Source organism: Barbatula barbatula (genome assembly GCF_947034865.1).
Source record: "Barbatula barbatula genome assembly, chromosome: 3".
Classification (NCBI taxonomy): Eukaryota; Metazoa; Chordata; class Actinopteri; order Cypriniformes; family Nemacheilidae; genus Barbatula; species Barbatula barbatula.
This window is the reverse complement of record NC_136764.1, coordinates 6,570,382-6,586,534: the sequence shown is the minus strand read 5'-3', so window position 1 is coordinate 6,586,534 and position 16,153 is coordinate 6,570,382. Positions and strand designations below refer to the sequence as shown.

At 38.4% G+C, this 16,153-nt stretch overlaps 2 protein-coding genes across 2 annotated transcripts; both read left to right on the top strand.

Annotated features, from left to right (window-relative positions):
- The first annotated feature begins 190 nt into the window (after positions 1-190).
- Positions 191-5,743, top strand: rab31 (RAB31, member RAS oncogene family). Its single transcript, XM_079452396.1, has 7 exons — positions 191-403; positions 894-973; positions 1,436-1,517; positions 3,048-3,119; positions 3,336-3,442; positions 3,781-3,890; positions 4,258-5,743. Exons 1-7 carry the CDS (start codon positions 368-370, stop codon positions 4,353-4,355), a joined length of 585 nt encoding a protein of 194 aa, XP_079308522.1. The 5' UTR covers positions 191-367; the 3' UTR covers positions 4,356-5,743.
- A 5,902-nt stretch (positions 5,744-11,645) lies between these two features.
- Positions 11,646-15,874, top strand: LOC306892660 (C2 calcium-dependent domain-containing protein 4C). The gene is made up of 2 exons (XM_079453853.1): positions 11,646-11,810; positions 13,004-15,874. The coding sequence occupies exon 2, from the start codon at positions 13,023-13,025 to the stop codon at positions 14,286-14,288; it is 1,266 nt and encodes a 421-aa protein (XP_079309979.1). The 5' UTR covers positions 11,646-11,810; positions 13,004-13,022; the 3' UTR covers positions 14,289-15,874.
- The last annotated feature ends 279 nt before the right edge of the window (positions 15,875-16,153 follow it).

Here is a 16,153-nt window from a genome sequence, read left to right as displayed (position 1 = left end):
CTTTCAATATAAAAATACCTAGTTGAAATTATTTATACAAAATATTTGATTTTATTGAAGTACTAAAGTATAAATAAAAGCAATCGAGTAATAAACAATATGCATTTTGTGCGCGCAACTCGTTCTCGCGGTACTTTGATGTCATACGCAAATCAGAGCGCAGCTCCGCACGAGTTTGAAGGCGTGGTTTACGTCGTCACGTGATGTGATTGACAGCGAAGCCAAATATCTCCAGTCAGTTTCCGTTATTCGGTGTAGAGATGAAACGCGTTTGTGTTTATCGCATGAAACTAATATGAATATAAATCTACAGGAGAAGATCGGATAGAGAACAAAACAATGTTAATCTGCCTCATAGAGCTCTAAAATGGCCATACGGGAATTAAAAGTTTGTCTTCTAGGGGTGAGTGCGGCTATAGCAAATCCATGAACACTACAAATACGTGCAACCGTTGAAAACTTATATCTCCGCTCGCTTTTTATATTCAAAGTGAAGGGAAATGTTTTTAATGATGCGAAACAAAAAAACTAAATTCGTGTATTTGTGAGGAGATATTTGACGAGTGAGCTAAAGATGGAAATGTTTCCGCATAAATTCATTCTTTAGGAATGTGTGCGGCTATGACGTCATCGCCGGTTGGATGCTGGCCGTGTTCGTGAGGGAACACTGGCGTACTGCATACTAGCGTACTGCATACTAGCGTACTGTACTTATATATTTGTTAGCCAATATATCATTTAAGTTATTAAGTAAATGTAGCGTTTTTGTAAACATCTCTAGCGTTTAATATCGGTCTAACTGTATATTTTCAACCAAAGTAGATTTCTTGAGCCAGAAATGGATTTTAATATATTTTTTAATGCTTTTTGTTTCATGTTCACGATAATAACAGGATACGGGTGTTGGAAAATCAAGTATTGTTTGTCGGTTTGTTCAAGATCACTTTGATCACAACATCAGTCCAACTATAGGGTAGGTATATTTGTTTACCAACTAAATGTTTGATGTTTATATTGTCCTTCATATTCCTTTTTATTTGCATGTCATTCAGATCAGACACGTTTGCAGTGTAGACTGAAGTATGAGTATGTGAAGTATGCGATCTGTCTTCAGCGAAAGAACGTGTGTCGCTCCTTTATGAGTCAAACCCCCATCCCAAAGTTGACTTGTACTCTTTTTAGCTCTAGTTTTGTTAACGTCAGCATTGTCCGTTTCAGTTAGTCATTAGAGGGGAAATTGATTTTGAGCTTTTTCTAGCTAAAACTCTTGCAAAACATTTTCCGATGTAACTTTGTATTAGCACCTATTGTATTATTGCTCCTGCATGACATATCGCTTATTGCTCCCTGAACTCTTTGTAAGTCGCTTTGGATAAAAGCGTCTGCTAAATGACTTAATGTAAATGTAAACTGCTGTGTTTCTGGTTGTTTTCAGCGCTTCATTTTTAACCAAGACCGTCCCCAGCGGGAATGAACTTCACAAGTTTCTGATCTGGGACACAGCCGGGCAGGAACGAGTGAGAACGATATTTTTCTATCCAGTGTGAATCGTAGATTTTAAAGTTAGCGTGAATATTCAGAAAAAATATTGAGAATCGTCTCATGGGTTTTGTGTTCATACAATGGAAGTCAATGGGGTTCAGTGTTGTTTGGTTACCAACGTTCTTCAAAATATCTTTGTATTCAGGGTAGGGTTGAACCAGCCATTCGTAAGCTCCTTCTTAAATGAGAAGTCCACACAAGACGCTTAGTAACTACTAGCTAGCTTGTAAAAAAGCTCGTTTTTCACGTTTTTTGTCTCTGAATAGTCAAAACGCCTCTCAAAATGCTTTCTACGGATGCGAAAGACGTAGAAAATCGAACCCAGTTGAATTTATTTTATGATTTATGACAGACGAATATATCGGAGGCAGTGTTCAAATGTGATTGCCACAACGTGAGGTGGTCGTATTGATTTTTTAAGGTGCGGAAAGTTCAGACGCAAATTTTGGACTCAATGTGCAATGGCCTTAACTCTGTACGTTATTCGGTTGCACCTTTTGCTCTTAAGACAGAACATAGCTAGTAGATCGTAAGCTTTCTGTAAAGTAATGCAAAGTCGCAAATGACGTTGACCTTCAACGGTCCAATAGCAGCCTTTAAATGTGATTTGAATGTTCTTAATTCAAATGTTCGTTATTGTACTCATTTGACCTCACATAATAACGTTAAAATAAGTTTTTATTAAATATAATACCACCTAATCATTATTAACATATGTATTTTATTACATGTTTTAGCAAAATAAAAACAAATGCTGATTAAAAATAACACAACATAAAAAAAATCTTACTAAATGACATGTTATACGGGTGATTCAAGGTTACTGCCAAGTGCCAATGAAATAAAAAAGATAATTGTATTTTGACATTCTTTGGATGCACACACATACTGGTTCTTGTTAGAAATGCTATAAAGTAATGTCATCTCACAATTGTCTTTTTTTAAAGGTACATTACTGTTATGTGAGCATTATCATATTGAAGAATGTTGAGTGAAACTACAGTTTATTTAGTTAGTTCATCGAGTCCGAATGTTCCGAACATAAATACTGCCAAGTGAATATTTATCTTAAGATAATCTACTTTGTTACGCTCCAACAATGCAATTTAAAATATTAGTAATGTGTAAATTGTAACTTAGTGCCCATTTAAGTTAAAACTAGGCTACGTTGTAACTTGAGCAGATCTGGTGCAACCAGAAGAGTGCTGGGAATTACTTGAGAGATTGTCTAGTGAAAGAATTTTCTTTAACAGTCTGCGTGTTATAAAGTATTGTGTGTGAAATACAAACCAAAGTGTAATACTTTTTTCTAAATAATAACAGTAAACATGATGTTTGCATTAGCAGCCACTAAACCTTTATTCTGAATATCACAACATTCATTTATTTTTATGAATTACAAATAAAACAGATAAAAGAGTTATGTGTATCGTACAGATGAAAGTTTTTATTCTTTAACTATGCCTCCGCTTTGACATAACCGAGTCGATGTTACTTTTCCACAGTTCCATTCATTGGCTCCCATGTATTACAGAGGCTCTGCAGCAGCTGTCATTGTGTATGACATCACTAAACTGGTGAGTTTCACTACAGGACACTTTTGTATATGTTTGTATAAGTTTCTCCTAAAGGAACGACGCTGAAAATGTCACACGCATCTCCTGTGAAGTTTCAGAAATCGATTGTTTGTGGTTTATTTTACTAGACACATCTGAGACGCATTTTATGCTTAAATAGTTTAAGAGAAGCAACCTGGATTTATCCTGGTTTTATTCCCTTGTGTTTGTTTGCAGGACTCTTTTCAAACATTAAAGAAATGGGTGAGGGAACTCAAAGAACACGGGCCAGAGGACATAGTCGTGGCTATTGCTGGAAATAAGAACGACCTGGGTGACATCAGGTAAATGAAAACCTTCTTCCTCTCTCTGAGAACAGGTTATATTCAGATTATCTGGATTTAAATATCAGCTCTGAATCCATTCTGCAACCGAATGTTCATTTTATCAAATGAAAAAATATCAAATTCTTCACAGTTTCAGTATCCCGTGGCACTTACATATACTAACATATTAATGGAATTTTCACTTAAAAGTGTTGTAATCCCTTAAAATGTAGCTCTTCTGTTTAATTATTTGCACATTATTTGCACAGATCCCGGTATGTACTCGTTTTGATCTTTCTGTCAAACTGACAAGATGCCGCAATTTACTCACACTTTCTAAAATGGTCTTTTATCAGGGAAGTTCCGACTAAAGAAGCAAAAGATTTTGCGGAGTCGATTTCTGCCATTTTCATGGAAACCAGCGCCAGAAATGCTGTAAACATAGAAGAACTGTTCCAGAAAATCAGTAAGTACAGATGTGACCCGTACGGCTGTAAACACAGCTCACCCGAGTAAATCGGAGAACACAGATTTGACGTATTGCCCCAGCATCTCCCTCATTCACACTTTTCAGTCATTTTCAAAGCCTTCTCAAGCTTGTATTTCCATTTCAAGGACATGTATGCGATATGAATGAATATCTAGATAATCCGGTTAGGAAATCTGATACCTCATGCACAAAGATAAAATCTAATTCAGTTTGCTCTCAGATATTTGGAAAGCATCATAGATCTTCATGACACAACAGCTTTTTCTATTGAAACGATGACTATGGCTTAATCTAATGTAACTGTTACTCTTCTTGTTCACTGTATCTTTCTGATCTTCTGCAGGTCGACAGATTCCACCATTGGAAGGCACGGACGCTGAAAGTAACGAATCTTTTAAACTGACACGACAAACTCCTCCTTCCACCAGACGCTGCTGTTAAACACTCTGTCACTCCCCCAGTTCAGCTCGAAACACTTCGTCCCACCAGCTGTAGCATTGCAGATGATAGTGCCTTACTTTAGTGTACTACTGTAAACATGCTTCCTGCGCATTTATAGACAGTGAGGAATACGACAATATTTATTTGTCTTGTCACTTACAGCACAATACCTGTCCATTGCAAAAATACTAGGTTGAAGTATCACTAAATTTCATAAAAATATAATTTGGATATGGTATAATGAAGATGAAGGGATTAGTTTAATACATTTGTATTGAAAAAATGTTCAAAGATCAAGTGCCTTATTGCCTTTTTTTGCTATTATTTACATTTTCTAATACAAAACTTGTATTTTTTTGTTTATTACTAACGTGCCTTTATTTGATTACTTTAATCATTGTTTGTATGTAATATAGGTACAGGCAGAATAAAATATCCGGTGAACTGCACAGAAACGTCTGATTTATTACTAAACTTCGTAATTCCAAGTGGTAAAAAATGTATGAAAGTTTTTTGGCTATGTTATATTATAAATGTGGTTAAATATATCAAATGATTATGCAAAATACCAAGTGACACTTCCTTTGACCTTCCCTTCCTTTAAGGAGAGGGAAATATGTGAAAGGGGCCACCAGAGGGCAGAGTTTACTGTAAAAGGAATTATTCTGTAAAGAAAGGTCCTAGCTGGCTAAAGCTGAATTGGAAAAGCAAGTTAGTAAAGTTTGAGTTAAAGTCTGTCACTTACAGTTAAAAAGTTTATAATTGTTGAATGTCATTTAAACACCTTTCCCTTAATGAAAAAACGATAACATTGGAAAGTCACAACCCATGTCTGCAAGTAGAAATAACGACCAACTACTAATAATAACAACAATTGTGGTTTTATTTTCCAGTAAAGTTTCAGACATCAATAAAAACATTTCACAGTCAATAATTTAAGCATTTGTTTAGAGTGCACACAAGTAAAAGATTTGTAAGGGTACATAAAACTCTCAAAATCTTTATTTTTTAAATGACCTCACATGCTCCCGGATCAGTTATCCGTCTATGAGACATCTATATGTATCTAATGCTGTCATTTGTTTAGATTGTTGCAATACAAAAATCCGGTTTAACTTGTTCGTTGTTTGTGCAATGTCAAATGAATTCTCCATGTATAATGTATCCTGTATCTGGATAATGTCATGTGACGTACATTACTGTACTAATCTGACAAGCGTTTTTCATTACACATTTTGGTTGTTTCTTGTATTTGTATTGTTTAAACATATATTTTGTCAGTTAACTTAAACTGCTCTTGTGTGATGTCTTGATAATGGTATGACGCACACTTTGTACCGGATATCATTAATAAACCGTGTGTGCATTATGTACAAATTTCGAACTTTCCTGTTTTTCCCTGTAATAAATTTTTCGGACATATTCATCCAAAAGGAGGAAAAGCAAACCATTTATCATAGTTATACGAAATAAGAAGGTTTGTTTGAGAGTGGCAAGCAGAGCTCGGTTCTAGAGGTTACAATACAGAAATCCCAAAAGAGCAATTTAAAGCATGTTTCTGTTTTATCCTTACGTTCACCACAGGTCTAAACTTTCTACATTGTTACTGTATCTTCAGCTAAATATATGTTTTGGATAAGTGCTGTTTTTCCCTTGTGCTGTTAATTGCTGTGACATTTGCAGGCTTTAACTGTGTTGTCGTGACCGTACAGACTCTGAAGACAATTGGAAAATGTATGTACGACAGAACTTTAGACAAGAGTTATTTTGAAGAACGTTGGGAAACAAACAACACCGACTTCCATTGTATGAATACAAAACCACAGACACGTTTCGCAAAATATCTTCAATTGCGTTTCACAGAACGACATTAAAGTAAAAGTTCATCTCAATATCAAAATTGTGTTATTTTTTACTCGCCCACATGACATTCAACATGTTTGGAGACCTCCCGTGATGTCTACGAGGAGGCCTGATAATCTCTCGGATGTCACCTAAATATCTTTATTTGTGTTCTGAAGTCGCAGAGAGAGCTTAAAGCAAATATCCAAATATAACACAATTTTGATTCGAAAAAAAGTATGACAGTTTTTGACTGATCTATCCCTTAAATCAGGGGTCCTCAACCTTTTTGACGGCAATGCCCACCAATGTATTTAACAATATTCAAAGGCCATCCCACTCGCAAAAAACTTAAATTTTCTATCCAAAAAAATGTAACATCTTGACATGAACTGGAAAAGTGTTTATTGATCATTATACAAATAGTCAAATAATTAAAAATATCTTTGTTTTTAGTTTTCAATGCTCCTTTTGTCTCATTTTAAATGATAAGTCATCTTGAAGCCCCTTCGGAAGTCTCTTTTTGGCAAAAGAACCATCTCTTTCTTACCTTTTCATAATCTGAAGAACTTTTTTTCGCCACAAAGAACCTTTCGTGAGACACTAAGGTTCTTCAGATGTTAAACGTTCTTTATGGAACCATTTAGACAAAAAATGTTCTTCTATGGCGTCGTTTTTTATCTATAATATGTAGAGAATTAGTTCCTACGGGCTTCATAACATCAGGTCAAGCATTACCGATCAACAACATCTTGATGTTACGACCAAGAGACATCATCGATTTAAACGATTGCTTTTGATTAGTCACCTTCCGAGAAAAAAACCTTTCATTTCCTTTCCCTTTCAAAGTAAGTACTTAATCTTCTTCGTATTGCCTCTGCCAGAGAAATTAAAGGCCTTTCTGTCTTGTGTGGATTATTTCCTAAGTCCTCGACCCTCTCGCTGACCCCACTCTCATCTCGAGTAAACCACCAATGACCTCTCTGACGGCCAGAGGTGATGCGGGTCTGTGACAAGTTGACGTTGGCCTATATTACTTTTCCACACTTCTGCTCGCGTTTAACAGATCCACGTGCGGCCGCCCACTGCATGCCTGGACTTTCTCACCGAGGAAACAAGTGGGCGATCCAAGGGGGAAGAGCGGAACTAAATAACTTGTGAGAAATTTCAGAAAATCGTGTAGCCGGCGTCGCCATGGGAACCAGTTGGATAGAGACAACAACAGTGGATGGAGACCGGAAGGGAAGGATGTTGGTTTTATTCTTCTTGCGCTGTGGTATGAGGTTGTCATCCCTGCTTTCTCTTTTTATACCAAAATTGTGAATGAGTTTGACATGAATGGACGTTAAAGTAATGGTGCTATTTTCTGCAGCACTTTTTCTTTATATTATATTTCCGCTCCGCCCCTCGCTTCCCTTTTAGTTGTATCCTTAGATCTGTTGTTTACACAGCTTGTTCAGGTCGCATTTTGTTAAACATCCTTGACGGGATCCTTAAAAAGGTTAAACAACCCCAGAGATCCTATTAATATATCTAAACATACTGACTTTCTTTCATCATTTACTCACCCTGATGTCACGATAAACCTGTGTGACTTTCTTTCTTCTGCAGAACACAGAAGAAGATATTTGGAAGAACGTTGATAACCAAACAACACTGAGCCCCATTGACTTCCATTGAATGAACACATGAGAACAGGTGCTGCATGCTTCATTTCTAAAACCAATGTACTCATCTGAATCCTTTATAATAAAGGAACTTGAAGTTTCATTACGGAACTGAAAGTGTGGTTTTTTCTCTTCAAAAAGCATGAAAATATGTATTTAAAACCTACAGCCGTTCTGCGTAATGATGGAGTTTAGAGGCGTTCAGCTCCATCATCACTACTGAATGGGTGGCAGATGGATGCAGCCTTTTTTGTTCACGGACAGGTAAAGTGTATGACATCATCTCCGATCTTGATAATACCTTCAGCAGATGCAGTCATTATCTATATTTCTATAGATTACTTGACGTCATTCAGAAAAACTGTGGGCACTGACCTGCTTTTGCCAGATGATTGTGTGCTTTCTTTTATCAGATTATAGAATAGACATGAAAGTGTGTTTGTGCTTAGACATTAATGCAGCATGGGAAATTAGAGTGAATGTGATCGTCGTGTTTTTCATAGCCGTAATGCTCCACACCTCTCCTGGCAATAAGTGAATTGCATTTTAATGTTAAGCAGCAGATAGAAGAGAGAGAGAGAGAGAGAGAGGGAGAGAGAGAGAGAGAGAGAGAGAGAGAGAGAGAGAGAGAGAGATAGTATAAAACTGGGTATGTTGCAATGTTAAAGTGCATTGTGACACATTTCCTTCTTTCCAATTAAATGGATTTATTATTATTTAGAGCGCCTTAAACAACACTGATTAGTTTACAGCAGCTTTATAATGAAATTCAATCAAATTAATTTATACAGGTGCCATTAAAAGGAATAACTTGTGACCTCTGCTATAACTATATGTTGTGTAGTGTAAATAGTAAAGTGAAAATGTTGGACACTTTCTGCACCCCAACACATTTTTTTTCTTTTTAGATTAGATTAGATTCAACTTTATTGTAATTACACATATACAAGTATAGTGTAACGAAATGTAGTTTAGGTCTAACCAGAAGTGCAATAAGCAAGTGCAGGATATACAGTGAATAAATACAGAATACAATATTAGGAAAACATTATACAGTGGGCATGGACTATGAAAATACTTTACAGAAGGTATGTTCTATGAAAATATGACAGTAGGTATGTACTTTGAACAATATATACAGATAGCTATATACTATGAACATTAATGTACAGGTGGCTATGAACAGATAATAATTTAGACTAAACAAAAGTGCAAGTGACTTAGGTATGCATAGATGATTGACATTAGTTATTAAAGATGCAGTGCAATAGGTGAGTTAATGCAGTTGTTGAAGTTACAGTGCAGTGGATGAGTAGATGTAGTTAATCGAGTTACAGTGCAATAGATGAGTAGATGCAGTTAATAGTTACAGTGCAGTAGATGACTAGATGCAGTTAATAGAGTTACAGTGCAGTGGATGAGTAGATGCAGTTAATAGTTACAGTGCAGTAGATGAGTAGATGCAGTTAATAGAGTTACAGTGCAGTAGATGAGTAGATGCAGTTAATAGTTACAGTGCAGTAGATGAGTAGATGTAGTTAATAGAGTTACAGTGCAGTAGATGAGTAGATGCAGTTAATAGAGTTACAGTGCAGTGGATGAGTAGATGCAGTTAATAGTTACAGTGCAGTAGATGAGTAGATGCAGTTAATAGTTACAGTGCAGTAGATGAGTAGATGCAGTTAATAGTTACAGTGCAGTAGATGAGTAGATGCAGTTAATAGTTACAGTGCAGTAGATGACTAGATGCAGTTAATAGTTACAGTGCAGTGGATGAGTAGATGCAGTTAATAGTTACAGTGCAGTAGATGAGTAGATGCAGTTAATAGAGTTACAGTGCAGTGGATGAGTAGATGCAGTTAATAGGTTGCATTCCAGAAGATGAGTTAATGCAGTTAATAAGGTTACAGTGCAGTAGATGACTAGATGCAGTTAATAGAGTTACAGTGCAATAGATGAGTTAGTGCCGTTATGGAAGTGGTCCATTAGTGCAAATGAGCATTCATTATAATATTCCTGGTGTGCAAGTGAGCAGTATAGAGTGCAAATGATGCTGTGTGTGTGTAAACAGTCCGGTAGAGCAGATAACATGAAGTACTGAGAGATGCATGAAAACACCATTACCCTCATCTGGAAAATGTCTATAAATAAACAAACAAAACCCACAAGGGTGAGGGTAAATGATTTGAGAATGTTCTCCTTGCGTTTCATTCAGGATGGGAATGCCGTTGCAATAATTCACAGACCAGATTTCCAAGTTCAGTGGCGACATCATTCAGCTCCATTCAGATCAAGTTTTGTTTTCATCCAGATGTGTCTGTAGTCGAATCAGTATTGTTCAATTGGCACATTACCATTCTGTTTTTCTCAGTCGTGGTTGCATTATTATTGTTCTTTTGTGCAGGGTCAGATGTTTTTAGTGGGATCCAATAGTATGAGGGCACTTTTGACTGCTTTGTATTTGTATGTTATTGGTCCAGAAGATGGAACGTGTTACTCAGGGTCCTGTAGTAGTCGATGACTCACACTGTTTCAGCATCATGTGCTTCAATGGAAGCAATACCAAGTGCCATTTTGTAGGTTTTTCTAAAAAGTTATCATTCATTATATGCTAAAAATGTATTAGCTTTAGATTGTTTTAATGTATGTTATCTTGTAGAACTTGTGGCCTCACCGTGTGCATGAGTGAGTAAATCTTTCATCATTTTGATAATGTTTGCATACAATGTGGAGTTCACATTTATCCAGGAGAAGATTTCTGGTTATGGCTGGAATTAAACTTCTACAGGATAGTTGCCCTGCGGTGTTATCCGCATCCCAACACTTACTTGAATCTACCTGAGGATACATTGCAAAAGGTGATTTCAATGCATTTCTCTAACTAGGCAACTTTTGGAAAAGTTTTTTTTTCAAGCACGACAATGGCATGCGTTTCCATAACTCACTCTCCAAGTTTCCAGGGAAACAGACGGGCAGATTGGAGAACAGCAAATCAGGCACAATTATCGTCCTAGAGTACCGTTGTATTCAGAACGCTTTATTCACACTGGCCAGATGTAATATTCCACCAATTCACACAGGTGAATAATGGCCACTGAGGCTTCAATTGATGAGCCATTTTCCGGGAACCTGTGCGCTCGAGGCACTCTCGCGGTCCTCAATGCATCACATCACAGTTTTTCAGACACGAAATGTTCTGATCATGATGTTGCCTGATTAATTCCTGCAGTTACAGTGTCATCTAGAAATAAGCATTTTTTATGATGTAATGCACTTGACTTGGTTTGCCATTAAAGGAACGTGCCTGAAGATATTGGCAATGATTTTGTTATACTGACATTTTTACACAAAATTGAGTGAATATTGCAACTTTTTGTCACTTGTTAAATTAAATCTGCAGAGTAGTGAAGTCCTGTGTCAACCCCTATGAAAATTAACCATCTTTTTGTAAAGTAAAACCCTGATAACCACAAATTAAGCATGGTCTCACTATAGTATTTTATCCATGACATTTGACTAGTGATCTTATTTAACTCGAAATGGTAACCAGTCCCCAAAAAACATGATAACTCCACTCTTCACTGCAAAATAAAAACTATAAAAGAATGTAAATTTGTATTGTTTATTGCACAGTATGTTTAAACGTTTGCTTCCTAACAGAGACAATGTGCATTCTTTAACAAACTATAAAAACAATGCAGTTTACAATAGATACTGTACAATAGAGTTCGTTCTATCGAAAGGCTGCGCGTTGCGCGTTATCGTGCGCGCACTCCCATTTGCCGACTGGAGCGAACACGGGGGTCGGTGCGCTATTAAAAGGCACGAATAGACCCGCTGTGCCAACAATACACTTCTGTACTGGATTACTGGAGATCCATACCTGTTTTCAACGGACACGAGCATATGGAGTGACCCATCACTGAAGCATCAGGACCAGAAGGACGTGAGTTATTCACCGAGATGTTCAACAGGTCCTCGGGAAAGTTTAAACGCGCGTGTTTAGTCATTTCACGGCGTTATATTTAATGCAACGTCAATTTAAGACACATTTCTGACGGGTGGGGAGGGAGTTTTAAACTATTGTAATTTTGGAAAGTGTTATGGAATGTATGCTGCATTTGTTTAATATCATATTAAAGCAGTTTTAATTTGTAAATAGATCGAGAACGACATATTTGTTACAGTAAATACAACTGACTATTATTTTAGTATAGCCTATTATGCACTCAAAAACTAAATCATTTCTTCTTCTGACGGTATTTGAAGGAAACCCCAAGATTGTGTTATATAAGCTTTCGAGCAACACTTCAGTAATATAAAAGGGATGATAGTTCACATGCGAAGACGATAGAGCGTCGTGTTTTATCTACTAACCAACGATGCTTTCCTGCGCTCGAACTGCGCAATGCATGTTTCACATCACACTGTGCTTTTGTTTATTGTCTCTGTTTTTCTGAAGCGTTTGTTTAGTTCTTATGATAGACTGAAGCTCTTTATAAAGGAGAGTCTGGGGAAATAAGACGTTTGTATTACGTTGTTTCAAGTAATACCATAGAATAACACATTTTGGTTCACCAAAGAACCTTTACGTTAAAAGAACAATTTGTTTCTTACCTTTTTATAGTTTGTAGACCCTTTCAACTAGAACCTTTTGTTCTGTGGATGTTTAATGTTCTTTCTGGACCCAAAAAGCTCAACAAAGAACATTTACGGAAGGCGAGAGAATAATGAAACACATTGCAGTTGTGTGTGCATATTGTGGTTTTGAAAAATACTTTAAATAGAAATATTATTTAAGCTAACACAGAGGAATATTTAGGTTACCGTTATTTTACAGTGTCAGGATAACCTGTCTAGAGAACATGCAGAAAGATCTCCATCTCTTTAACTTTTTTAGATTTCCAAGAAGTACCAATGTTGTGTTGATGTGTTTTTATCCATCATTTTCAAATGAGTTTAATGAGCTTTAGCACATCTACAATTTTTTTTACCCGGTTGTAATCGTCAGTGTTGTCAGAGCACCACATCTCCAGCAGATGACAGTCTGCACTTAGGAGTGGAGGATTTAGGACTTTATCAGTTTAACAAATGAGATGATCACTATGTATACATGGTACTTGTGTTTTGTGCACACAGGGCTGATTTCACTTCAGAGATGTGGCTACTGGAGAAGATCCGCAGTTCGGTGGAGGGAAACGCTCCCCGGCAGGGCGACTCCGCCGACAAGCAGAGCAAAGCCCCCACCTACAGCAACGTCCTCACTCCTGACAAAATTCCAGATTTCTTTATTCCCCCAAAACTGGTGTGCTGCCCCCCAGAGGCAGAGACACCCGAGATGAAGACGAAAAATGGTCTCCACCCATCCACATCTGAACAGTTCATTTGCTGCAAAACACCTCAGGCGGGTCAGCGCAGCCCGCGCCTCATCAACAAACTCGCAGGAGACACGAAGAACTTGCTCAAAGCTGCAAACCGGCACATCATCCAGATCGAGAGTGCGGATGACCCGGTGGTCGAGGAAGTGGGCGATCTCAACACGAACGCTGACCCGCAGTCGCAGACGGCTATGTCGCTGCCCTACGTCCCCAAAGCCCAGACCTCCTACGGTTTCGCCACGCTCATGGAGAGCCCTCACACGCGCCGCAAAGAGTCCCTCTTCCACAGCGACCCCACGAGTCCGCTCACTTCGCCCAACCCCCAACGCAAGTCTCAGGGGAACCACTTGAACCCCAGCGACTGCAACATTTCCCATTCCAACCCCTATCGTTATTTCAGCGGGGGAGAGAGCGACACTTGTTCCTCGGCTGAGTCCTCGCCCTTCAACTCTCCTCTTCTGTCCCGTTCCGCATCCCTTTTGAAGATGTTCACCCACGAAACCCAAGCCAAAGTGTCCCGTGCCAAGCGCTCCTTCGCCCGGCACAGTTCTCTGTCCACGGACGAGTGCAGCTCCGTGGAGACCAGCCCCAACATTCAGCGGCGATTCCGTTGCCCTCCGTCGCCGGCATTTCGAGGACGTAAATCCGGAGGAAACATGGACCGCTTCACGCAGCACACTGTGAACCTCCACAAAGGAGGAACCCTGCGCCTCTGCACGGACTACGACGCGGAAGCGGCCAGGCTTCACATCCGAGTGCTGGCCGCCGAGGATCTTTACGATAAGCAGTTTGACATAAAGAGCATCAATTGCTGCGTGGCTTTATACCTGAACCCGGGAAAGCTTCAGAAACAGCGGAGCACGATTATCAAGAACAGCCGCAACCCCGTCTTCAATGAGGACTTCTACTTTGACTCCCTTCCAATAGCGCAGGTGAAGAACCTAGCCATCAAGATAAAAGTGGTAAACAAAGGTACAAGTCTGAGGAGAGACACCCTGCTCGGAGAGAGGGAGGTCCTGCTCAAAGAGCTTCTGTCTGGGATTTAGAGGTCTGGCCTTGTCCATCAAAACAAGACAGGACGGACCCAAAGATGCACTCTTTTCCTGATTCCCTGATTTGAAACTGTCCAAGTGTTTGGATTTTCTCTGCGACAAAGGCTTCTGCCGTCTCTTTAGGGTCTCGCCGAAGGAGATACAAACAGATTAAGAAACAGCTGCCTTTCCACACAGCAGCACCAAATTATTCTCTAAAGTCACGTAAGGCCAGACGCCTGGTGACAATTCTTCATGCGCTGTAGGAGCCTTTTAATTAGCAAAAACCTTACGTCTCTATAATTCCACTCTTTGTTGTGCCATTTCTTTCAATCTTACTTCTTAATCTGGACTGATTTCGGAATATCTGACCGTTTTTATTGTCAAACACCCTTCAGCCTTACGGAATGACAAGCACTTCAGCAGTTTTGTGATAGTGGGACTGAATGTATGGCATGAAAATGAATGATGTAATTAAGAGACTTGCTTAAACCTGTGTTCTACTAGGCTTGAATCACCATTCCCAATATCAAGTGGATTAAATTGTGTACCTAAGAATATTAGATGTGTTTTTGGTCAACATTGTATCATATTTCAACAAACACAACAAAAAAGAACAGAAATGTACAGCACCAATGAGCTACCATGCTTATTTGGACATGCTATCCTGGTAGTACTATATTTCTACAAGATGTACTATGGTAATACCGTGGTTTTCTTTAAAGTATATCGGTGTACCGTGTAAATATACTATGTGAATATGTCAAACATTGTCACCATCTGCACCTTGGTATTCTTCAGACTTCACTGTGTTATTAACAGCATGGCAAATGGATATGGATAATCATTCATACTCAAACTTGTGTGTTTTTGTATCTAAATGATGTTTGCATCACGTTCATTTCAACTTCACTCTCAGGAGCTATTGCATCGTGGTGTGCATGCACTTTGTTGATTTTTTAACATGCCGTTCAAAACGTGTTTGGATCGTTCGTCCATTGAATGTTTTGGCATGCACAATGGATTTGTGCGTAGATGTTTAGCAGCAGATGCATGGCAAAATGCTGTATATTGTTATGAGATGGTGAACGTGTCACATATAAGATTACATCTTTCCTCACATCTTCCTCGTGTGTTGGATCAACGTCACTGTTGAAAAAAGAACTTGTATGTCCCTGGCTGTGGGCATTAAAATTACCCTTTTTATCATGTAAATAAATGAACTGTCATGAGGGCGATCTATCTTTGAAATGTAGAGATTGTCCAGGTTCAGGTTGGCATAGTTCAGCCAGAAATGAAAATGATGTCAGCGTTTACTCACCCTCAAGTTGTTCCTAACCTGTATAAATTACATTGTTCTGTTGAACACAAAATGAGATATTTTGAAGAATATAAGAAAGCAAACAGCTCTGGGGCACCTTTGTCTACCATTAACATTTTTCCTACTATGATGGTCAATGATGTTCCAGAACTGAAAATTGCAAACATTCTTCGAACTATCCCTTTAAATCACTCTTCAGTGGCACCCGCTGCATTACCAAGGCAACGGAACATCACATCTCATGCCATTTCATAATTTGAATAAACGTTCATACATCCTGTAAGGTGAAGTGTGTAATTTCGGTGCCATTTGCCACGCCAAATGGAATTGCGTAATTACTACGTTTTTGAAGCCTTCGAATGGGCAAAACTCAGTGCCATGAAAGTGAGTCCAGGGCGGTAAAATGCGGTTGCTAAGGTGTTTTAGTGCATTTTCATGCTGACGCTACAGTGTCCAGATTGGTTGTCAAGGAGTTGCTAGGTGAGAGTTCATCCCCAAATAAAAAACACATATGGTCCGAGCTATACTTATCTTAACGTGCATTAAGAATGTATTGAAA

Excerpts from the sequence above, each read along its gene's own strand:
- rab31 (XM_079452396.1), top strand. The coding sequence starts at position 368 with ATGGCCATACGGGAATTAAAAGTTTGTCTTCTAGGG. Across the intron at positions 1,518-3,047 it reads ACACAGCCGGGCAGGAACGA|TTCCATTCATTGGCTCCCAT; the intron begins GTGAGAACGATA and ends ACTTTTCCACAG. Across the intron at positions 3,120-3,335 it reads TGTATGACATCACTAAACTG|GACTCTTTTCAAACATTAAA; the intron begins GTGAGTTTCACT and ends GTTTGTTTGCAG.
- LOC306892660 (XM_079453853.1), top strand. The coding sequence starts at position 13,023 with ATGTGGCTACTGGAGAAGATCCGCAGTTCGGTGGAGGGAAACGCTCCC.